General features: G+C 39.7%; 2 protein-coding genes across 2 annotated transcripts; one reads left to right on the forward strand and one right to left on the reverse strand.

Annotated features, from left to right (window-relative positions):
• Positions 1-1,041: 1,041 nt before the first annotated feature.
• On the reverse strand, positions 1,042-7,510 carry LOC136871732 (peroxiredoxin-6). Its single transcript, XM_067145275.2, has 5 exons — positions 7,372-7,510; positions 6,191-6,347; positions 3,725-3,942; positions 1,348-1,423; positions 1,042-1,231 (listed from the first exon to the last, which is right to left on the reverse strand). The coding sequence occupies exons 1-5, from the start codon at positions 7,452-7,454 to the stop codon at positions 1,103-1,105; spliced, it is 663 nt and encodes a 220-aa protein (XP_067001376.2). The 5' UTR covers positions 7,455-7,510; the 3' UTR covers positions 1,042-1,102.
• A 5,504-nt stretch (positions 7,511-13,014) lies between these two features.
• LOC136872519 (peroxiredoxin-6-like) lies at positions 13,015-18,877 on the forward strand. The gene is made up of 5 exons (XM_067146330.2): positions 13,015-13,124; positions 14,448-14,604; positions 17,061-17,278; positions 18,466-18,541; positions 18,651-18,877. Exons 1-5 carry the CDS (start codon positions 13,042-13,044, stop codon positions 18,777-18,779), a joined length of 663 nt encoding a protein of 220 aa, XP_067002431.2. The 5' UTR covers positions 13,015-13,041; the 3' UTR covers positions 18,780-18,877.
• Positions 18,878-26,028: the final 7,151 nt, after the last annotated feature.

The following is a 26,028-nucleotide window of genomic DNA, read 5'->3' on the forward strand; positions in this document are numbered from 1 at the left end:
CTGGGAAACCCTAGAATTAATGTGGTTGTTAAAGTTCAGGCTTTCTCCAGTAGAGGAGTTTCAACTGGCGCAATGTTTGAATTAGCGGCGTGGAGGAGTACCGCCCGGTACAATTATTATTATTATTATTATTATTATTATTATTATTATTATTATTATTATTATTATTATTATTATTATTATTATTATTATTATTATTATTATTATTAAAATCGTTCTAAAATAGCTTATCGTTTATTAGGGCTAATACAAATTATACGAAACACTTTCGGGTTAAAGAAATGCTTTCAACTCTCAACAAATGGCGATTTCAGAGCTTTACAGACAAGGGAGACAGAAAGACAAAAGGCATAGTACAGGGGACTCCTTCTAAATAAACGTAGGCTACGTAGAAGAAAAGCATCGAGCGCTCCTAAATCCTGCTATTATGGTACTAGGTGAAACCATAAGCATATGGACAAGAGCAAAGTGTTATTTGGTCATCTCGTAAAGCATAGAAAAAAAGACGGATTTTTCTGGCTTGTCAATTATGCCTTTGGTAAACTTTGTCGCTTTTGGCAGCCTTCTCATGGGGGAAATGTTTTCAGTTTTGAATATATTAAGTTATGGTAAGTAAAGAAAAGTACCATGGACGTCGGAAAAAACCACGTTTGATAACTGATATTGTTTCATCGGATTCGAAAGAGAAACATATTTGGCCATCGGAGGTCAGATATGAAAGACAGAAGCAGGGGTTTCCCACAAAATTTTAACAAATGCTGGCCCCATTTTGGGGAATGAACTCACCACAGAATTCAACCAGTGCCGTGGTCCAGAAGACATTCAATAGTGTCGCTGGGCTGGATATGTCATTTTTTCACTTCTGTCTATATTTATTTCCTTTTCTCTGAGTATTAAATGACCAAGATTAAGAACGATGTAGTATACACATAAATGTACCTCTCTTGGAAGTATTATCCCCATTGTTATCATCATCATCACCACCTTCAAGGGAATGGAACGGAGGAGAACTCATAAGGAAAACACAACAGATATTATTTTAATATAAATATATTAAATACCGTTAATGTGAGATTGATATATACAACTAATTTAACAGATCTCAGTAGTCCGTCGTCGTCCTCACGTAATTGATACCAGAAGGCATCTTGACTTTCTCCACTCCCTTAGGGAACAGCTTGGGCAGGTCCTCATCCTTAACATGGGGCAGGATCATCACCTTGGTGCCAGGCTAAAAAAGTGGAGAAATGTTAATTTTTTTTTACTTGTTTGCGAGTGTAATCTGCACTAATACAAGTTCGTTTTCACAAGAAATACAGAATGTTATTACAGAATAGTAAAACTCACCGTCCAATTAGCAGGAGTGGCCACCACTTTCAGTCTGGACGTTAGCTGGAGAGAGTCGATCACTCGAAGTATTTCACTGCAAGAGAAAACATATTTTAAATGACTTAGAATTGAAAGAGGGCATTAAATTTAATTTCGTGTATTTTTTGCTAGCCTGGTACAGCCCACATAAAGCAGACCCTCCGACAAGGGTGGGTGGCATCTGACGTATAGGAAACTACGTGTTAGCATGGTGAGGATAGTATTGTGTGCGCTGTGTGGGTTGCAAGGATGTTGAGGACAGTACAAACACCCAGTTGCCGAGTCAAGAAAATGAACTACGTAAGATTAACGTTAAAATCCCCGACCATTCAGCCGTACAAAGAGAGCGCTTGTAAATCAGTTCAATGGTAGATTTTCCATCTAACAAACTTGAAATTCAATGATTTTACTGTAATATACATTACCCAGATGACTTCATGAGAGAGTAGGAGAAAGAAAAATGTTGGAGAATGAGACGAATGTCATTGTCAAATTAAGAAGCAATTTTAAATTTTGGAAAGATGACACAAACTTAAAAATAAATGGGATTATAATTTCAACACCTGTGGCTCCTCATTAATGTGAACGTTACTCATATTTTTACTCCTGATCACCGAAATACGTAAAAATCTGTCAGACGTAACAGTTACCCATGGTAAAATAATGACGGGAGTTGGACAACTTTAGGTCTTAAGAATCTAACATCGTCAAACAAGGAGGATCAGAGAAAAAAAATGAAAAAGCATGTTATGCTTGAAGTAAATTCTCACAGCAATTAATTTTGACTTCATATTCAGTAAATTCTCATATTTTTATGAGATATACAGATATTTGGTGCAAAATTTAACTCCATTCTATGGAGCAGTACACAATTTTGTAACCGATTCAAAAATTAACACGCTTTCTATACTTAAAATTTTCCAGATGGGAAATTATTTATTAGACGACAAGGAAATTTAGTGTTTATTGATTAGTACGGAGCATACTGCGAATATGTTTTGCTACCGCTGTCTAACAATCTGACCTTTATTATGAACTAACGAGGCCCCACTATGCATAACCAGAGGCTGATGCAAGACTCTCCTATGAACTTACCTGGAGAAACATTATTCATAGAAGACTTAAGAATAAATCACGGCTTGCCATCTAGCGTGAATTCCGAGACAATACTCAAAGGCAGACAACGAAATATGGAGCGAATTTTACTCCACGAATGCCATGATGATCAATGACTGGAAGCAAGCTAACTTCAACCTCCGACACATCGTGACAAGATTTGTAACCATGGGTTCCATTACAAGATATGTGCAATTAAACGATTCCATGAACCAAGGCAGCACTGCGTTAATGTGAAAGATGCAAACTTCATTGTGACAGATGTCATGCTATGTACTGCGAACTCAGAGCAGAATCTCTGACAAAATTCTGTTCCTTTATGTAAACTTTTGCACATTGTGCGCATTTCCTAATTGATAATAATCAGAGGCTGTCTAGTAGAGAAAACATTTCAAATCGAGATGGTAAGAAAGAGATGTGTTCCGAAGAGAAATATCTGCTATTCTCATGTTACTCGTGAGTGCTATACAAATGGTTCTTCAGAATAGAAATCGAGACATTTATATTGTACACTTAACAACGCTATATTCACAAATTTGTCGCCCAATCTGAACAGCTTACAGAAATTAAAGTATGAAGGCTTTCACGGCCGGTGTCAATATAATACAAATCTTCCGGGCTATTATGCCGACTAGTAGTCGAAACGTCTGGGAGAAGCGAGAGGAGTGGACCACGGCATAATAGCCCGGAAGATTTTTATTATAGCTTACAGAAATGTTCAAATCTGCTTGTGTTTGAGCTTCTAGCTCCAACCATAGCGATAGGAAAAGAAATGATGTTTCAATAAGACCCTTGCCACACTGCGTTCATAATCCGCGTAATCCAAGATAACTTAATAGCACTCTCTAAAATGTTTTTAACGGACGAAACAACGTAGCTACTCAAATTTTGGAGGTATTTACTGGTTTCACATCTCATCAATGGAAGTTTTAATTTCATGTAAAGCAATGCAAATTCCTGTTTCCAGTATTTGCAATATAAATGTTAACACTAATGCCTATGTTTCGTTTGCTCAAGTGTCTCTCATAATTCATGAACGAGAACTGCGAAACGTATGGGAAGTCGCCCAATCTGCCTATTTTCCTATGCATGCCTTTCCATTAGAAATGAGTGTTTCAGATACTGGATCATTCACATCATGATACCAGTTGAACTAGACAAGTGAGTTGCCACTGTACAAGGATGAATATGAACACTTTGTTACACAACCACAAAATGATAGCGTAACACATGAACTTACTCGACATTTCTGCCGGTGGAAGCGGGGTAAACCATGGACAGCTTGAGCTTGTGGTCTGGGCTGATGATGTAGAGAGCGCGAACTGTCATGGCTTCAGATTCCTTGTCCTTACTCGCCTCATCGATCATGTCGAGCTTCACCGCTAACTCTCGTTTCTCGTCTGCGACGATGGGGTAGGGGAACTCCCCGGGAATGTCCAGGCAGTACGACTTGATGTCCTGTGAACATGGAAGGAGCATGATACAATTAAACAAATAATACGTGGTGAAATACTAGGAAAATCATCATCAGCTGAACTATTTAAAGATATCTCTTCTGTGGTGTCCCTAATGCCTACGGGTTCGCATAATCTCCTCGATGATTTTAAATTTTCCTCTAGCATGTTTCAATATTGTTATTTGTTATATTCCATTTAACAGGTTTATACAATTAAATCAGCTCACTCGTACATTTGTAGCAAGTCATGAGAAAGAATTACTTCTGTTTTTAAAAAGAAATAATTTCTATCTTGATTTAAGAGCACACGCCGATACAGTTCCAGAAAAATAATGAAACAAAAGTGGGAAGAGCATGGAACCGTGAAGATACCGCTCTGACGTATCCCTAACTTAATTGTTAGCTAACACTTGGGCGGAACCGCTGCGTTATCAGTTACGAAATGTGGCTATCATAAATCATAACACTTCGTGCAAGGATTAACTTATCAAACACTGCAGTAAGATATAATAACTTAATAATAATAATAATAATAATAATAATAATAATAATAATAATAATAATAATAATCTTTCATCCACTGTTCAATTTCGGAAGTCGGAATTCGGAATTTCGCTCCACAAAGGGTTCTCTGACGCACCGAAAGTCATCGACACGGCATTGTCATTTTTAAACATCCACAAATGCTTTCGATCTCAGCCGTGATAGAACACAGGATATTCAGAATAGAAGAACGACGGGTAACGGACTATTGTTTTAAGGTGCTGGATCGAGTAATTTACAGAGAATGTGAGCGACTGGAAAAGGCCTTCGATGGCGCTCTGAGATGGACAGCAGAAAATGGTATAATGGTAAACAGGGTGAAACGTCAGGTTGTGTTTCACCCAGAGGAAAAGTTCTCTCAGTTTTAATGTCTGTGTTAGTGGAATGAACGTACATCATGTGGATGTACCTAGGTACTGATATAAGGAAATATCTTCAGTGGGGTAATCACAAAAACGGAAATGTAAATAAATTATACATCTCTTCATATTGTTATGAGTGTATTGAGGGGTTATAGCAGGGCCTCTCAGAGTGCATGCACCAGGAATGCACCTGGTGCATGCACTGTGCACGGTGCAAAAGACAACTTCGCTTGGTAGACCAGAGTGCAGACCCTCATTCCTCGATTTGGAGCAATAGCGCTGTCTCTCTCTTTCCCCACGCTTGTCTCGCTCGCTCCACCTGTCTCCCTCTTCCTCACATGCTCCGTAGCGCTCCAAATCCAAGCCGAGTTGAGCCGAGCAGTCCAGAGACGAAGCGTTGGGCCGTGCGGAGCCGAGTGGGACCGATGCACTGTGCACAGGAACTCGGCGCCTCAGTTTGCACGCGTGAGATTTTGGGCGTTCGAGAGGCCCTGGGTTATAGTAAGGATGTAACGGCATATAAGTAATTGATAAGACCATATTTCGAGTATCGTTCCAGTGTATGAGACACTCACCTGGACTGCTTGATTCGATAACTGGAAAAATCCACGAAAAAGAAAAAGCTCGAGTTGTTCCAAGTGATTCCCAACAGAAGAAAATGTAGCATATGTTGGGTTGGAAAGACTTGGGAGACAGGAGACGAGCTAGTTGACTAGGCGGAATGTTCCGAGCTGCCAGTGGAGAGATGGCGTGGAAGGACATTTAATAGACAAACAAGCTTCAGTGGGGCTTTAGAGGTAGGAAAGATCATAATATGAAGATAAAGTTGAAATTCAGGCGAACAAATTGGGGCAAATATCTATTTATAGGAAAAGGAGATAGGGACTGGAATAATTTACCAAGGGTGATGTTAAGAAAGATTTAAGAAAAGATAAGTGATAGGGAGTCCGTCACCTGGGCGACTGTCCTAAATGGAGATAAGTGGTGGTTGATTGATTGATTGATTGACTGATTGATTGATTGATTGACCGATTGATTGATTGATTGATTGATTGACTGATTGATTGATTGATTGATTGATTGATTGATTGATTGATTGATTGATTGATTGATTGATTGATTTAAAATTCACATGTGCGACACAGTTCTCAACCGCGAAGCCACCACTGTCTGTAAAAATTGGGAGAAGGAGAAGAAGAAGATTTGAAGGTGTTGGGTCAACACAATGAGCTCTCATTCGTACTAAAATATTGGTTACAGAGACACAGTTCTTATGATGTTACTCGGGACATACCGCAGAGAAAACTTATTTTTATGTTATACAGAGGCTGAAGTAATAACTCACCGCCACCCAGCTCTTGTGGTCCTGCAGCTTGTCACAAGACAGAGCCAGTAGCTTGACGTTCCTCTTGGCGAACTCATGTTGGTGTACAGCAATACGACCCAGTTCTGTGGTACACACTGGGGTGAAGTCTGCTGGGTGAGAGAACAAGACACACCATCTGGAAAACAACAGGAAATAACTTCATTAACCAGAGATGTTGACGACGATGCCGACTTAATGATAATAATAATAATAATAATAATAATAATAATAATAATAATAATAATAATAATAATAAAAATAGATTTTTCTTCCCGCTAAAGGGAAAAATGCACGATTCAAAAGTAATACAGTCGAACCTGCCATAACGGACACCCTTATTCAGCGGACACCTCACTATACGGACAATTTTCCTCGGAACCGATTTTATTTTACATTAGACAAGTGTTAAATTGGCCTCTTTTAAGCGGACACCTCGAACTCCGGACAGCGGACATCGCCATTTGTCCCGTCCACTTGATTTAAGCGGACACTTTACACGTTGTAGGACAATTTATTACGCCGGACCACATGCCACTCTTTCTTTTAAAACCATTCATCAGACATAAGAAAATCCTTTTTGAATGTTTGTACTATTTCGAGTGCAAGGGGAGAGAAGGTACATCGGAATGCAGTTCTACCTAGTGGTGTACAGGCCTATTCCGAGAATTCTAATTGTCCAGAAATGCTGCAGAGACTGTTGACTCACAAGTTATCTGGGGATTTTCTTCCCTTCTTGCATCATTCTATTCATAACTCGGATTGTCTCTGATAAAGTCGAGCTCAGGTAGTCAACTTGAGAAGGAAAAGGAAAGAAAACATGTGCTAAATTTACACTGACGAAGCTTCACGATTACTTCACGAAGCTGTAATCTTTGTAAATGATGTAAAATCACTTATAATAACTCTCTATGAAATACTAACACAGAAACGACTTAGAATAACAAAAATAAAGATATGTATGCTTATATTTACGGTGGATGTTCTTTGCCGTTAAAATGTTCGATTATTTTTCCAAACTTGTTTTAGCGGATACCTCTCGCAACGGACATTTTTCTTCGGAACCGACAGTGTCCGCAGAAGGGAGGTTCCACTGTATTTTGAAGTAATGTACATATGAAAAATAGTGAGAGTAAACTCTGTATGCTACAGTAAATACTCACGAGTCTCCGAGCCAGTTGTAGAAGCTGAGAGGTCCCTGAGTGCTCTGGGCCTTGAAGTCAGGAATGACACTTTCCAGCTTCATGTTGATATCAAGACGAGTTGAACTCCACTGATAACACACAGCTTCTCCTGTGAGACTTTATAGTAGAGGAGGAAACTAGCAATTCATGTGGAGTGCTCTCTCTTTCTCTCTCTAACACCACTGCCTCGTCATTCTCTGTCAGATAACAGAAACGGCGTGCTTCAGGGAGCGCAGTGATGACCAAACAAACTCAGCACTAACGATTTTCCTCAAAAGAACATGGCACATTGAAATCTACTGCCATGTTCTAAATTGCCCAGGTAGATATTTTGTTTAATTGTAATGTTTTTCGACTTGTGTAATTGCTTTTTTGATTAATGGCCGGTTGAAGTTGAATAAGTGTCCGAACCACTTTAACGTAAAAGATAACTTTTAAAAATGAAGAGTTCTATACTAACTGGATCTTAAAGACAAAGTACGAATAATATTATTTAATGATAAATTTTTTCTATGAAAATTACAAATGACAATCGTGCTGCAATAGAACCTTCTGGCTCATTATAGAAAGCAATGGTAAACTACCACAATTCTCATCTTGCTCAGTGTGCCTCATTATAGTGCTGTCATCGTTTTTACGGTTTTCTTATAAAACTAGACTATTCTGTGGAAAACACGTTTTAAAATTGTTTTAAGAGCGAATAACTTCATCACTGAACACACTCTCTCAAATATATTAGTGGTTTAACGTCGCACTAACACATCGAAGGTTTTCGGCGACGAATGGGTGGAGAAGGTAGCGGCTGTGGCCTTATTGTAAGTTCAGACATGCATAGTAGGCCCTACAACAGGAAACTTTCGTTGGAGAGATGTTGGTTGAAATTCCACTGTGGACAGCCACGATTATAATTTTCGCCGAGCGAATCATCTCCTATAGAGGAGGCAGCAGGAACGAATCATGAATGGTCAAGTGACAATTAACAATGTATAAATGGGCTTGCTCCCTGGCTGAAAGCCCAGAGGCTTCATTTTTCGCAATACTTTATGCCAGATTTCGCAAAAAGGAAACAATTTTTCGCATTATTTCGCAAAACACGACTTGACCCATCCCTGGAATTTCGCTGTAATCATTTTCTAATGTTTTAAAAAAAAGAGTCTCGTTCATGCGATTTGTGAATTATTTATGTGAAAGATGAAGCCTGCATGGCTCAGGCGGCAACGCGCCGGTCTCTCACCGCTGGGTTCCGTGGTTCCATCCTCGGTCACTCCATGTGAGATTTGTGCTGGACAAAGTGGAGGCGGGACAGGTTTTTCCCCGGGTACTCCAGTTTTACCTGTCATTTTTCATTCCAGTAACACTTTCTAATATAACCCCTGAAATACTCCATGGGTATACGTTGCCCGTTATTAGTAGCACTATGTGAGAAAGACCATGCGTTTGGCTGGCGCTCGTGATTAGTATCACCATGTGAAGAAAACCATGGGCCTGCGTTACCTGAGAGTAGTTCCATTATGTGAAGAACACCATGGGATTTATTACCTGTGGGAGTTACCATAATGTGTCATACACCGTGGGTCTACAGTGCCTATGATTAGTACCACTATGTGAACAACACCACGAGTATACGTGGCCTGTGATTAATTCCACTAAGTGAGAAACACCATGGATCTGCGTTGCTTGTGAGTAGTACCCTTATGTGCGAAACACCATGGGTCTACATTACCTGTGACTATACCACCATGCGAGACACACCATCAGTCTACGTTACCACTGTAGGAGGAACACCATGGTTCTGCATTACCAGTGATTTGTACCAATATGAGGGACCGGTGACCTGGATTTTGGACCCTTTTAGATAATAAGCAAACCCCCAGTAATTTAGACACTGTGAATTGGATCCACTGATCGTTTTTGTTTCACTATCGTTTCCTCATCATCATTCGTTTTAGAGTCTAGTCAGTGGATACATTTTGAATTTGAATTTCGTTGCACTTTGTACCATTAGGGGCCGATGACCTAGCTGTTAGGCCCCTTTAAACAACAACTATCATTATCATCATCATCATCATCATCATTATGTCCGGCTCCATGGCTAAATGGGGGCTGCCTAGCCGAGGCGGTAAAGGCGTGCTCGGTTCGCCCGGAAGGACGTAGGTTCGAATCCCCGTCAGGAAGTCGTAAAATTTAAGAAACGAGATTTCCACATCCGGAGGTGCATATGGCCCTGAGGTTCACTCAGCCTACACCAAAAAAGAGTACCAGGTTAATTCCTGGGGGAAAAGGCGGCCGGGCGTAGAGCCAACCACTCTACCCCATCACGTGCCGAGGTTAACTCCTCCAAGGGCCTTCATGGCCTGTACGGAGGTGACTTTGCTTTGCTTTGCTTTGCCATGGCTAAATGGTTAGCGTGCTGGCCTTGGGTCACAGGGGTCCCGGGTTCGATTCCCGGCAGGGTCGGGAATTTTAAAAATCATTGGTGAATTTCGCTGGCATGGGGCTGGGTGTATGTGTGGTCTTCATCATCATTTCATCATCATTACGACGCGTAGGTCGCCTACGGGAGTCAAATCAAAAGACCTGCACCTGGTGAACCGAACTTGTCCTCGGACAGTCCCGGCACTAAAAGCCAAACGCCATTTCATTCCATCATCATCATCATCACCATCATTATCAGAAACATCGTTTAGTGAATACCGTACATCCCTCCACATAGAGTTGGTGTCGGAAGGGCACCGGCCGTAAAACTGGGTCCTATGCACATTAGTGCCAACCCCAGTCGACAGGCGAGAAGTTCAGGAAAGAAAAATCAGAAGATAAAAATAGAATTTTGTCACTAGATTTAATCTTCTTCTTCTTCTTCTTCTTCTGCTGCTGCTGCTGCAGTCTGGAGGGGTTGCATGTACGAACAGTGCAACACATGTGCTTGGCCCTGATATTTTGCGAAATGCCCTTCATGACACCATGTTGTGTGGAGGGATGTACTCCCCATTGCGTGTTTCCTTAGTGACTAGTAGTCTGGAGTGATGTTTTCCGTGCAACTTAAATGAAGGGGCGTCTTGAGACCAACACCCAGTCTCCGTATCGGATGAATTAACCAGAAGGGATTAAAATCCCTAACCCGGATGGGAATCGAACCCGGGACCCACTGACAGAAAGTAGTACGCTAACTATGACCACTCAACCGAGGGCCAGGACGTACCAGTAGATTTAATAATAATGTTATTTTTTGACATTCGTTCTAACCTAGAATATCGGACATTTGTTCCGCAGGAGTTCCTTAATGGGGCAAAAAATGTAGAGACAACAAAAACTACCCGGGTTTGTGGGATATAGTGGACGGGGCTTGTGGTGGGGGCGGAATATAGTATATACATCAAAACTGGAAAAAGAAAAGAAAAAGAGCTACAAAATGGCAAGTTTTTGGTGCTCTCTGAGTGAATTTTGACGGTTTACCAACTTAAGTGCGGTAATTGATAGTAGTTTGAGATTTTGATTCAATACTATACAATAGTCTACAACTTTCACCAAAGGAATAATATTACACGTGTATTGCAATTAAATAGAAGTACGGTGTGATTATACAATTAACATTTTGAGTACACACTAAGAAACTAGCAGACACTAAAGAGACTGCCAGACTGACGAATGGCAAGCGGGTGAATCATATCCCGGTGTCCATGACTTTGGCAAAACAAGATACCCCTGCTACCCTTCCTTACAGGATATGCAAAGTTTCCACTACTTGCTGTGGCGCTATACAAATCGTTAAGCTGCGACGAACGACATTTTATGCGTATTTCCGCTATTAATTAGTTGATAAAAAAAGAGGGCATGTACAAAGTGCTTGTTTTAATAATTCCTATAATTCCTAGTTTTAGCCGGCTAAAATGGAATAAAAATGTGATGTTTTCTCCACAAAGCTACTGACGATACGGAGTTGTCACATTTAATCACTTCAAATACCGAACGCAGACGAGACAAACCGACTGCGCCACTGATGTTTGTATCGATTGATTTCCGCTACGTTATGAACGCCTTGTGTGCTTTTGACGACCAACTTCCAGGACTCGAATATTTCAAGAACCACCGTGTGAATTGGCCGTGTTAACATGGTCACGTAGATGTGAGCTTGCATTCGGGAGATGGTGGGTTTGAATCCCATCGTCGGCAGTCCTGAAGATGGTTTACCGTGTTTTTCCATTTTCACACCAGACAAATGCTGGAGCTGTACCTTAATTAAGGCAACGACTGCTACCTTCTCAATCCTAGACCTATCCCATCCTCGCGTCGTAGAAAATCTTCAATGTATTAGTGTGACTAGAAATAATCCCAAGTCAATAACAGTTGGTGGGACTTATTAACTGCAACAGCTATAGAATTTCATGGTTTATTGAGGAAAAAATCATAACTAATGACTTAACTAAATTTCATAGTTTCCTTGAAGAAAAATTCAGAAACTTCTTATGGCATAACTATATTCTATCATATTCCACAAGATGGTTATCCTCGCCTGACTGCCCACGTAGCAAAATTAATGAGTTCCTGCATTTGGCACAACATTCTCTGTTCTCAAAATATTTAAGGCGAGCCTTACAGTAGATCACAAGTTAGCGATAGTCACTTAAAATTCGCCTACATTCAAGTAGATCGATCTGACCTCATATTTCACGCCCTCAATACCACAAACACAAACGGTACATATATCGTTACAAATAACAGTTTACCCTTATACGAAAATTTAGTTGAAAATGAAAACCTACAACCTGTTTTCTAGTCATTGACCGGGTCAGGGATGTAATGAATGAACCAGATATAGGCTATTAGTACGATGGGGTCGCCACTCCCAAAGTGATTTATTAATGATTGATAGATGCTATGAAATGAGAATGGAGAGTGTTGCTGGAATGAAAGATGACAGGGAAAACCGGAGTACCCGGATAAAAACTTGTCCCGCCTCCGCTTTGTCCAGCACAAATCTCACATGGAGTGACCGGGAGTTGAACCACGGTATCCAGCGGTGAGAGGCCGACGTGCTGCCCTCTGAGCCACGGAGGCTCAGAAAATTTAGTTATTTATTTAATTATTTTATTTATGTGTTTGTTTATTTAATAATTCAAATATATATTAATGCTAAATGTAATATTGATTGGTATATATTTTGTACTTAAATTACATCTTCATAATAAGTTATATCCAATCGAGGTTTGAAGGAATAAGAGTTCATCAAAAGAGGAAAATGTAATTATGATAAATGTGATGCTAACGATACAAGTGAGCATACGAATACAGGTATAATTTCCATATCCTAAACGTCATAATAATTTGCTTGGAAAAAGTGCAGTGTAACCCGAGAGAAGGTAGTTTTGATTATTGTCAGAGTTAAGAACTGAACCACAGGATATCCATTTCGAATTGCTTCTCTACTACCACTATGTATTTACGGAACATATACTACTCCATATGTTAGTAATCTATTTTCAAGTCAAACACATTTATATTCTTGCTGTGTTGTAATACGTTACTGCAAGTTGTTATCTATCAATGACAAGGCTGCAGAATAGAGAGAGAAGCTCTATGACTGGGAGTTTTCTTGTTGACTATATAGTATCCACAGAACGGCTGGGTGTTATCAGTCGCCAACAGCTCGACATGAAGCTCGAATCAGTAATTCCTGACTTCAAAGCCCAGAGCACACAAGGACCCATCAGCTTCTACAGCTGGCTTGGAGATTCGTGAGTATCTTGCTCCACCCTTCATTATAATATTCTAGGTGAAGTGTTATTAATCAATGTTGCTTTAAAATTGATATACAATGTACAGAACTGTTAAAGGTCATTTGCAATTGCAACTGATTATAAATCACAATAGCAACCTCCTCCCGAGACACTTTACCAGAAACGGGGCTGAGTACATAAAAGTAATATGGCATAATTTATAGAGCTAAAATGTATTGGCCCCTAATTGCATAGACATTATATTTAAAATCCTCAACAACTTTTAAAAAATATGAATAAATTAAATCAAACTGAATTTAAAATCGATAGAAAAGGAAGGTCATTATCCCCCATAAAGCAAACGATTAGGTCCACTGACTGTTTATCACGCAAAATGAGGGGCGTGTGATTAGGCAGATTGAAACTAATTCCTTCACAGATCAGTCAGATTGACGCACTCCGTGATGATGTGCACTGCGATCATTTAGGTCCATCATCATGATTCCCCTGGCTGTTTTGGGTTCGATATGTCGCTCTGCCACGATATTTAAACTTGTGGTAGGGACTGGAACGGGATTCGCGTATTTTCAGGTTACTTTGATGAGAGATGGATTGAAAAATCTACTTTCAGAAATCCTCGAAGTGGTTTTGCGTGGTTTTCTTTTCTTCGTTTCCGGAGAAATGCCAGGACTATACCCAAAATATAGGCTATGGTCGCTACTTGTTACTAGCATTAGTCCAGATATCGTATCTCGTTGGTTATCGGAGGAGATTTCACACACACTGAAGAATTCATCCCACTTCGAAGCCAATAAGGCATAATTTTAATAACACCATTGAAAGGGGTGCGAACAGCATTCTGCTCTGAGTAAGAAGATGATCTCTCGGATAGAAGATACATTTCACAAAGAGGTCATTGTTAAGGTTCAAAAAATGATCAAAGCAAAGATTTAATTTAAATTTAATTTATTACATGCTGCGGGAATTTAATCCTAATATTACAGATGCAACCCTTTTCTTTCATCGTAAAGTTTGAAATTGTCAAAATAACTTGATATTATCTTACCTAATGAAATTATATATCAGTAGGCCTATAGGTCAGATTAATCTGATATGTTAACTCATGTGAGCAGAAATCACTGCACTGATCTCAAATGTTCGCTTCATATAAACAAAAGCGGACGTTTTCGATGTGGTTTACCATTCTGGACGATTCGAAGTGTAACTACTCTTGAAGAACGCACATTGAATCATAACGTTATTGAAATATGATTGTCTTGAATGGTTTACCATACCAAGACAATATATCTTCAGCCACTAATGTTTCCTGTTGTTTTCCAGATGGTGTGTCCTGTTCTCTCACCCAGCAGACTTCACCCCAGTGTGTACCACAGAACTGGGTCGTATTGCTGTACACCAACATGAGTTCGCCAAGAGGAACGTCAAGCTACTGGCTCTGTCTTGTGACAAGCTGCAGGACCACAAGAACTGGGTGGCGGTGAGTACAGTAACTTACCAGATATAGGATCTGTACTGTATTCTGTAAGAATAACATCTCTGTCTGCATCCCCAGCTTCTCGTCTTTGCAGCAGAGTACTTTGTATAATCCTACGACACCGCCACAACTCACTGCTGTGTCTTGTCTTGTGTATTGCCCAGTTCTCTTTTGCACTTTTAACCACGCTCGACACTAAGGTTTTGACTACGTGTTAATTGATGCTTCTGGGGAAGGTTATCTTTGTTTTGTTTATACTGATGATGTGTTGACGATGAGAAGCATAATCTAATAATAATAATAATAATAATAATAATAATAATAATAATAATAATAATAATAATAATAATAATAGCTATTAAACATGTGAGGTCTGGCCCGTGGTTTTATTTGTGGAATTTAAAAGTTTTATTCCTGTGTAGTTGTTTACTTTTTATATATTTTACATGTGAATTTTTGTGAACATAGGCTATTGCTATTTAGAAAGTATAGTGTGGTTTGCAGTATTTAATGTGTATTTGTTTATTTATTTTATTCGTTTTGATCCTTAGGATCTCGAATGACTTGTTAAGCACGTCTTCGTTCTTCCCAGTACCTTTCGTTCTTTCACTCCTCTTATTTCTCTCCGCTTCTGTGATTCGGATCTTAGTATCGGTCTATATGTGACTTTCGACGATCTTTTTGTAAGCTGATCTGTCCTGCACAGTCGTTAGTGGATATTTATCTGTTATTCCAACAGCCTTCCAATCCTCCCTAATTTCCTTCATTCAGTTATTTCCCGTTAAGCACGTCGCATCCCATGTCTTCTTTGTTAACCTGTTGTCATCCATCCTTATCAGATGTCCCACGAAACTCAACCTTCTTTTCCGTAAATACACCTGAAAATGGTTATACTTCCTAAGGTTTTGACTTCTTGATGTGTGCATCCATATTTCACCCTGCTTTTTGGTACCCCATATATCCCTCAGGATCTTTCTTTCGTCCTTTCCCAATCGAATACAAGCTCTTTTGTCCAATGTCATGCTTTCAGTAGCGTACAATGCAGCGTTCTGGATGTTCATCGCAGTTTGGCGTTCCTCGATAGGTTCTTCTTCTTCCTCTTCTCATTATTATTATTATTATTATTATTATTATTATTATTATTATTATTATTATTTTCTCTCCGTTATACCCATTCAAAGAGCGCGTTTGCACTTGTTCGTGGCCTGGTGATTTTTCGCCTTCTTATCTTCCCAAATCTCTTCATGAATGCACGTGTTGCATATTGCGTTCTGTGGACCACTTCCTTTTCTCTTTATATTTCTCCACGAATTTCGCTTGGCTACCGTTGTACTAAAGGAACCACGATCTTCTATGATGTCGTCCGTGATATTCATTTCCTGGAGTTCCGCCTTAGTTTCCTCTAGCCTGTTTATTTTGATCTTCTTTGAGTTGATTACTTTAAATATCTTTTGGTGAGTCTATCACTATCACTGTTCGTTCTATAGATAGGGCCATATAGAATTGCAGGCGTCTCTTGCGTACGGCATCAGTGAACCTATAAGTTAATGAGTAGAGGTCCGATGTTCTCCTCTTATTCCACATTCCATTTTATCTCAAGGAACCATACATTTTTCGGAGAATTTTCCTTTCTTGCTTTTCAATTTCTATAATTTTAGAGTGACCTGCATGAGATATGGTTTCCAAGGCGTATAAAGCTCCCGGCAAAACAACTGTCTTGTAACACCATTATTATTATTATTATTATTATTATTATTATTATTATTATTATTATTATTATTATTATTATTATTATTATTTGAAACAAGCTCAGACAGTAAAGCATTGTCCCTTGGAACCTATGTTGGTGGGTTCTATCCCAGACCCACCAGTGGTATTTTGAAGGTGTTAAAATACATCTGCTGCGTGTCGGTAGAATTACAGCCACCGAGCTCGATAGCTGCAGTCGCTTAAGTGCGGCCAGTATCCAGTAATCGGGAGATCGTGGGTTCGAGCCCCACTGTCGGCAGCCCTGAAGATGGTTTTCCGTGGTTTCCCATTTTCACACCAGGCAAATGCCGGGGTTGTACCTTAATTAAGGCCACGGCCGCTTCCTTCCACTTCCTAGGCCTTTCCCATCCTATCGTCGCCATAAGACATATCTGTGTCGGTGCGACGTAAAACAAATAGCAAAAAAAAAAAAAAAAATACAGCCATGTAAAAGAACACCTGCGGGACAAAATCTCGGCTCCCCGACATCTATAGAAATAGTTAAAGTAGTTAATGAGACGTAAAGCCAAGAATATTATTTATTTATTTATTTATTTATTTATTTATTTATTTATTTATTTATTTATTTATTTATTTATTTACTTATTTATTTATTTATTTATTTATTTATTTATTTATTTATTTCTAAACTCGACAAATCACGCTCCAGCAAGACCTGTTAAACTAAAACTACAGTGTACTATCAACAGGACATCAAGTCGTACTGCCTGGACATCCCCGGGGAGTTCCCCTACCCCATCGTCGCAGACGAGAAACGAGAGTTGGCGGTGAAGCTCGACATGATCGATGAGGAGAGTAAGGACAAGGAATCTGAAGCCATGACAGTTCGCGCTCTCTACATTATCAGCCCGGACCACAAGCTCAAGCTGTCGATGGTCTATCCCGCTTCCACCGGCAGAAATGTCGAGTGAGTTGAATTTCTGTAATAAATACGAGTAGCATAATATGTAACACATCTCATATTGCTCAATCGACGAGGCTAATGCGTGATCTTTCAAATTTCCAAGGGTTTCCACCGTTCGTCGCTGCGGTTCGCGTTCTTGAACCACAGATAAATTTATATAGTTAAATCAGACAAGCATACAGTTCTGCAAAACTAAAATCTTGTGATTAACCGCCACAAGATCAGACAATTGAAACTGAGTGACGTACAGTGTTTGTGATAGAATGTAGTTTACCAAAATATAAATTCACGACTTTGTAATCAGAAACATGAACTTTAACGATCTTAGCAATTCACTCGTACATTTCAATTGTCTGGTTTGTCAATTATCTACATAGGCTTATAAAAAGATATTCTGACAATTTCCATTTTTATTGTTAAACAGATAAAGGCTCGCATTTTACAAATTAAATATCGGTGACATCAAGAAGTCGGACTATAATTTGAAAAAAATCCTTACAATTCTCTTGCAATTTTTCGGTGGATAATTAAAGAGAAGCTCTTTACCTAGGCCCCTGTAACTATTCATTTGCTCTTATGTCATTATTACACATTGTTACAAACATATCATATAAAAATAAAAAAGGCTTGAAACAACTGTCAGTATGTAAATTGAACATATCAACGTTCGCTGAAGTTATAGAAAGTAAATTAATATTGATTGAATTTCGGCCATAGAAAGAATTTTGAATGAAAATCTGTTTTTTTTACACAGTGTAGGTATATAGTTTGTGCTTTTTAGCTTTTAAGTGAAATCAGAGTAATATAGAAGTATCTTTTCGATACATAATTTGTGGGGCTCCTAGAGCCAGAAACAGTGACCAAGAAGAAGCAACATCGTACGGCTGAAAAGAAAGAGCTGTAAGCAAAAGAATGAAGAAATTCTGGCCCCAAAGAAAACTGAAATCATGGGGAGTTATTTACGTGGTCCATGTTGGCCAAAATCGATTATGAATGAAGAATTATATTTTTTTTTAAGAATCCCGTATAATTCGAACCACGTACGTGTTGCTGAGAAACTAGTTATTCTGCTTCTACGCCCCTCTTCAAAGTTAATCATATACGCACTCATTCTTTCCGTTCATATATGGCTTTACCAAATCATGCTTCGTTCATTCCCATGTAACAAACTACTGTATGTTTCTTTCCAGTGAAATACTTCGAGTGATCGACTCTCTCCAACTTACGTCCAGACTGAAAGTGGTAGCCACTCCTGCCAACTGGACGGTGAGTCTTACTATACAATAGCAGAATTTAAACAGGTAGTTCATTATTTCTCGAGAGAATAAACTCGTATTCATTCATATATTAAAAATAATATTTTTAAATGTTTCAGCCTGGCACCAAGGTGATGATCCTGCCCCATGTTAAGGATGAGGACCTGCCCAAGCTCTTCCCTAAGGGAGTGGAGAAAGTCAAGATGCCTTCTGGTATCAACTATGTGAGAACAACGACGGATTATTGAGATGGTCTACCGCTGAATTTTCACGTATTAAATATTAAACTAATAACTCACGTTTCTGTTCATATCTTTGTAAATATTTCCGTTCATCTAATACATATAATTATAATACATTATATTAAAACAAATGTTGCTGTGTTGTCTTTTGTGAGCTCCTTACCATCCCATTCCTCAAGTTTATGAGTACGGCTCCAGAAATAGATGCGATAAATTAGAACTGCTGGAATATTATTTCAAATTTAGACATTTTCATCTAATTAAATTGCATATGATGTCAGAAAACGTCTGAGAGAGTGGCTCAGACGGTTAAGGGGCTGACCTTCTGACCCCAAATTGGCAGGTTCAATCTATCCCCTGCCTGTCGTAAGAGGCGACTAAAAGGGGTCGCAGGGGCTCTGAACTTTGGAGCGTGGGTTGGCGACCACGGGGCCCTTAGCTGAGTCCTGGCATTGCTTCCACTTACTTGCACCAGGCTCCTCACTTTCATCTATCCTATCCGACCGCTCTTGGTCAACTATTGTTCTTTTCCGACCCCGAAGGTATTACGTATGAAGGCCTAGGGAGTCTTTCATTTTCACGCCCTTCGTGGCCCTTGTTTTCCTTTGGCCGATACCATTTTTCTAAGTGTCGGGCCCCTTCCGTTTTTTCTCTCTGATTAGTGTTATATAGAGGATGATGATGCTGATGTTTGTTGTTTTAAGAGGCCTAACATCGAAGGTCATCGGCCCATTATAAAGAGGATGGTTGCCCAGTTGTACTTCTTCTTAAAACAATAATCACCACCAATCACGACCACACAGGTTCAATCCTGGCTCAGTTCGGTGGTATTTTAAGGCACTCAAATACGTCATCCTCATGTCGGTAAATTTATAGGCACGGGGAAGAACTCCTGCGGGGATACATTATGGCGCCTCAGCGTCTTCGAAAACCATAAACGTAGTTAGTGGGACGTAAAGCCAATAACATTATTATTATGTCAGAAAAGGACCATCCCAGACGAATGGAGAAACGTAAAATTAATGCCACTCTTCGGTAAGGGAGGTGGAATCTCTCGTGAATATTATAAATTAAATTTATTAACCCTGAGTGCAAAATATTCACCAACAAATAGTAGACTCAAGATACAACAATCCTCCTTCTGGAAGAACGGTGTAGTTTTAGGAAAGTAAGGTCTTGTATAATTGATTTGTTCAGTCAGAAAGATATTAGAAAGAAGAAATGTAAAGTGAACATGTTTACTGCCTTTGTAGACTACAAAAATGTTTTTCATAGAGGTTTATAGAGAATAATTGCGTGCGGGTAAAATGGAAATGCATTGATACCTCCAGCACCTGAATGAAAAAATTAAAAGTTTTCAGAAAATTACCAAAATTATTTTAGATTTAGGAAACGGACTGGCGAAATAGTTGTCCATCAGAGAGTGTCTGCTGGAGGAAAACTTCGTGAGAACACACGCACAAATACGATGCTCTTTGCCAACGACTAATTCACATCGCAAGATGATGAAGGTTAACGATCAATATATTTTCTTAATAATATTCTTAAAAACTAGACTATCGAAGAAGAAAATTAATAATAGTAATTGACAGTCGGTCAACAGAACAAGCCTTTTTGTATTTTGGATGTGATATGCAGTTTAACGGTGATAACAACGTGAAGAAGAATCTTCACCGAAAATTTGTTCGACCAATGGGACTCGAATAGGCTAATCACATGTCAGACCATACTGACTTCACGCCTCAACCAGCATAGGCAAATGCCGGGCCAAAGAAAATAATGTGTTCTGTCTGAAACAGAATGAATTTAATACTGAATCCATTTTAACTTGAATTTAAATTTTCGTGATCTTGTAAATTTGTTCTTTTACCTGGCGAGTTGGCCGTGCGGTTAGGAGCGTGCGGCTGTGAGCTTGCATCCGGGAGTTAGTGGGTTCGAATCCCACTGTCGGTAGCCCTGAAGATGGTTTTCCGTGGTTTCCCATTTTCACACCAGGCAAATGCTGGGGCTGTACCTTAATTAAGGCCACGGCCGCTTCCTTCCAAGTCCTAGGTCTTTCCTATCCTATCGTCGCCGTAAGACCTATCTGTGTCGGTGCGACGTAAAGCCACTAGCAAAAAAAAAAAAATGTTCTTTTAAATTCTGAATGTAATTTAAGCTTAATTTTTATCCTAAAAATCAATCGAAGCCAGACATAGATATGATGTCGTCATTGCCTTTCCTATTGCACTGCCCGAGCGCTTGTCTACATTTGAAATGGGAAACCAATGAAGATAGTTTCAAAAATACTTGATGGTGCGAATCTATTTATTATCCTGCTCGGTAGAAATTCAGTCTGATGCCGAAACACTGGAGAATGCCTATCTGTGGAACCTGTACGGATGTAGGTTTGGTTTCCAGTCACAAAGTCACGAGTTTAGAAACAACACAACCAATTCTAAAAAAGCGCTGGTGGTGATAATTGTTTTAACTAGGTGACATTCTCCTATTGACACTCTACTTCTTTCTGGCATTTTTCCAAATATTTAGGGTCGACATTCTATGTGGATTCAGCCACGTTTTCCGACAGGATGTCCTTCCTGACGGCAACGCTGTGTCGAGGGATCTATTCACCGTTTCATGGATTTGTATTGTGTGTTTTATACACCCTGCCTCCTGGTTAGAAGAAATATCCAGAGAAAGTTAAAATCTTCGACCCGGTAGGGATTCGAAAACTTAGGACACTACGCTGACCATTCAGCCAAGGAGTCGGAAATTCTCCTCTTAACACTAAAGACAGGAAATATTGCAGAGTTCTGACGCTAAGAAGAATGAGGTTATCAGCAAAAGAAAAGCGCAACAATGGGATTAAAAATGAGAGAGTTTGGAGGCAACGTTAACCTAACATCGTTTGGGTCGGAAGAGAACAAGAGTTTACCAAGGAAGGTTGAATAGGAAAGATGAAAGTGAGAAGGAGGGCACGAGTGGAACAATGCCAGACTCAGCTAAGGGACCCATGATGACCAACCTACGTTCGTTCCCAAGTCGAGAGTCCCTTCCTAAGAGGAGCTGGAGATTCGAAGATGTAGTGTATGCCTCCATTCATAGGGAAAGGCTTCAAAAGAGACAGTTAGACATACAGTTCTTTCAGTTTACAACAAAAGATTTATTTATTTATTTATTTATTTATTTATTTATTTATTTATTTATTTATTTATTTATTTATTTATTTATTTATTTATTTATTTATTTATTTATTTATTTATTTATTTATTTATTTATTTATTTGCTTGTTTGTCTACCCCTTAGTCCCATTTCTTAATACGGAGTCGGAGATGAGGTAAATTTGTATGGCAAGTGTTACGGCCGAATGCCCTTCCTAACGCCAACATCAGTTGATTAATTTAATGATATTATTTTTGCGTCCCACTGACTACTTTTTCGGTTTTCGCAGACACTAAGGTGCCAGAATTTTGTCCCAAAGGAGTTCTTTTACGTGGTAGTAAATATACCGACAGGAGGCAGACGTATTTGAGCCCTTCAAACACTACCGGACATAGTCAGGATCAGAAGGCCATGGCCTCAACCGCCTGAGCTACTGAGGTAGTAGTGGTGATTATTATCTTACGAGGAACCACAATTGGACAACCATCCTCTATAAAACACTAATCAGAGATAAAAATGGAAGGGATGCGACACTTCGAAAAATGAAGGTATCGGCCAAAGAAAGATAAGAGCCACAAAGGCCGTGAAAATGAAAGACTCCTTAGGCCTCAAATTTTCCTAATAGCTTCGGGTTCTTAAAAGAACAAGGGTTGACCAAGGGAGGTCGGATAGGATAGATGAAAGTGAAGAGCCTGGCACAAGAAAAGTTGAAGCAAATCCAGGACTCACAATCAGCTGAGGAACCGTGGTCGCCAAACCACGCTCCCAAGTTCAGAGCGATAGGCAGGGGATACCGTGGGTGTGATTCTACCGCCTCCACCAACAAGGGGGTTCTGAGTTACTCACTTCGGCAACCTTATTTGAGGAGCTAATGAAGATGAAATGAATGGTGATGAACGAAATTCAGTAAGGCGGTAGAAGGAATTGATTGTGGCTTATGAATAGGAACTGTCACCTTATTTGCGTAGAAGTGAAAATGGGAAACAACCAAAAAAAAAATATCTGTTTTCGAACGTACTCGTCTCCTGAATGCAAAGATTGGGTCCATAGCCGTAGCGCGTTAATACGCCTGGCCACTCCGTTCGGTGAAGATTAGTTAGTTAGTTAGTTAGTTAGTTAGTTAGTTTAACGTCACCCTGTCATGTGGAAGGTTATCGGCGACGCAAGGAGGGGAAAGCGCTAGGACTGGGAAGATATCGGATACGGTGTTAATTAAGGTACAACCCCGCCATTTACCTGATGTGAAAATGGCAAACAACAGAAAGCCATCTTCAGGATTGCCAACAATAGGATTCGAACCTACCATTTTTCGAATGCAAGCTCACAGCTACGTGACACAAACCGCGCGAGCAACTCACTTGGTATAACAGAAATGATTATTTGGTTAATTCCTAGGCATAGACCTATTCCACTTGAAAGAGACGTAAATTTTATTTCAATTTTAATACAATGTAATGAGTCACTAATAACATAAATAGATGAGAACTAAGTTTTGGACCTTCACCTAAACTACCATATTTCTCAGTGTGAATACAATTACTTTTAGCCTAGATTGTAGCCCCATATTCCCCGACTTTGCCTACCAATTTTCATTAAGATGCGACCACTAACAACAAACATTTCAGAATGAAATTTTATGCCTTCTCCTAAACTACCGTTTGACTCAGCGTGAATACTATTATTTATGACCTAGATTATAGCGACTTATTCTCCGAATTTGCAAACCGATTTTTATTAAGATACGACCACTAAGAACTTAAATATTTGAGAATTAACATTTAGTCCTTCCCCTAAACTACCAATTCACTCGGCGTGAATAAAATTATTTATGATCTAAATTGTAGCGACTTATTGCCCGACTTTACATACCGATTTTCATTAAATTCTCTTCAGCCGTTTTCTCGTGATGCCTGTACAGACAGACAGACAGACAGACAGACAGACAGACAGACAGACAGACAGACAGACAGACAGACAGACAGACAGACAGACAGACAGACAGACAGACAGACAGACAGACAGACAGAAATTACGAAAACATTGAAAAGCTAGTTTCTGAGAATGTGCGGCATTGCGAATCGGATCCACTGATTGTTTTAACTTCGTATTTTTTTTTTTTTTTTTGCTATTTGCTTTACGTCGCACCGACACAGCTATGTCTTATGGCGACGATGGGATAGGAAAGGCTTAGGAATGGGAAGGAAGCGGCCGTGGGAAAATGGGAAACCACGGAAAACCATCTTCAGGGCTGCCGACAGTGGGGCTCGAACCCATTATCTCCCGATTACTGGATACTGGCCGCACTTAAGCGACTGCAGATATCGAGCTCGGTGAACTTCGTATCCATCCATTCATTTTTTGTCCTCACGTTTTGAATTCTGGTCCGTGGAGGATTATGGATTTTTAATTGTCCTTACATTTCATCTCATTTCGTGCCATTAGGGGCCGATGCCCTACATGTTGGGCCCCTTTAAACAACAAGCATCATCATCATCATCATCATCATCATCAACAATGTGAGCTACTGCAACACTTGACCTACGGCGCCCACTTCCCAGCCTATACACTACCATGCTCCCGGTCTGTGCGTACACCTCCTGTTTTAAAATAGTGTTCTGCGTATCTGTACTCATTTTACGGGTTCATTCGAGGAACGCATAAAGAATTAATTGTGGCACTCCCGATTCCTGCTGTCTTCTAGCCCGTAAACACACATCTCGTTAATTACCCCGGTTTAGGGAAAGGGACCGATGTCTTTCAGAATTGTAGTAAATGTGAAAAGACGCATAAAACTTGATCGCAAGAGGCTGATGGACCACCTGGTTTATTTATTTATTTATTTATTTATTTATTTATTTATTTATTTATTTATTTATTTATTTATTTATTTATTTATTTATTTATTTATTTATTTATTTATTTATTTATTTATTTATTTATTTATTTATTTATTTATTTATTTTACACTTTGCCTTACGTCGCACCGACACAGATATGTCTTATGGCGACGATGGGATAGGAAAGGGCTAGAAGTGGGAAGGAAACGGCGTCTCCTTAATTAAGGTACAGCCCAGCATTCGCCTGGTGTACAAGTGGGAAACCACGTAAAAGCATCTTCAGGGCTGCCGACAGTGGGGTTCGAACCCGCTACCTTACGAATGCAAGCTGAGCTACGCAACCCTAACTGCACGGCCAACTCTCTCGGTCTTCCATTCTTCTCCGCCTCTTATTAATGTCAATAGAGGATGGTTGCCCAGTTGTACTTCCTCTTAAAACAGTAATCACCATCACCGAAAAGTGCAGGTTGCCTTTGGGTGTCAAATAGAAAGACCTGCACCAAGTGAGCCGAACATATCCTCTAACACTCCGGGCATTAAAAACCAACAGCTAAATAATAATAATAATAATAATAATAATAATAATAATAATAATAATAATAATAATAATAATAATAATAATAATAATAATACGAAGAACACACTCACGGTATCCCCTGTCTGTCGTAAGAGGCGACTAAAAGGGGCGACCAAGGGATGATGAATTTAGAACCGTGAGAATACTTACGATTAGTACCATTACGTGCGGTACACCATGGGTCGACGCTTACTTGCGACTAGTGCCACTTTGCGAGGAATACCATGGGTCTACGTTACATAGAAGCAGTATCATTATGCGAGAAACACTACGGGTCTGGGCGTTGTTTGTGGTAATGGTCATCGTGTGTGTTCCACCGGTCGGTTCCACTGTGTTCAAAATGGGTCTGTGTTTCCTATGAGTAGTACCACATTATGAAAAACACCATGGGTCTACGTTGCCTGTGATTTGTGCCACTAAGTGAGAAACACCATGGGTTTGGCTGGCACCCGTGATTAGTACCACTATGTGAGTAAAGCCATAGGTCTGCGTTGCCTGACAGTAGTAGTACCATTATGTGAGGAAATCCATGGGTTTGTGTTGCCTGTGAGCGTTGCCATAGTGTGTGATATACCGTCGGTCTACATTGCTTATGATTAGTACCACTATGTGAGCAACACCATGAGTACACGTGACCTGTGATTAGTTCCACTAAGTGAGGAACACCACGGGAATACCGGCGCCCGTGAGGAGCACC

The sequence above is a fragment of the Anabrus simplex genome, chromosome 4 (genome assembly GCF_040414725.1).
Source record: "Anabrus simplex isolate iqAnaSimp1 chromosome 4, ASM4041472v1, whole genome shotgun sequence".
In the NCBI taxonomy this organism is placed as follows: domain Eukaryota; kingdom Metazoa; phylum Arthropoda; class Insecta; order Orthoptera; family Tettigoniidae; genus Anabrus; species Anabrus simplex.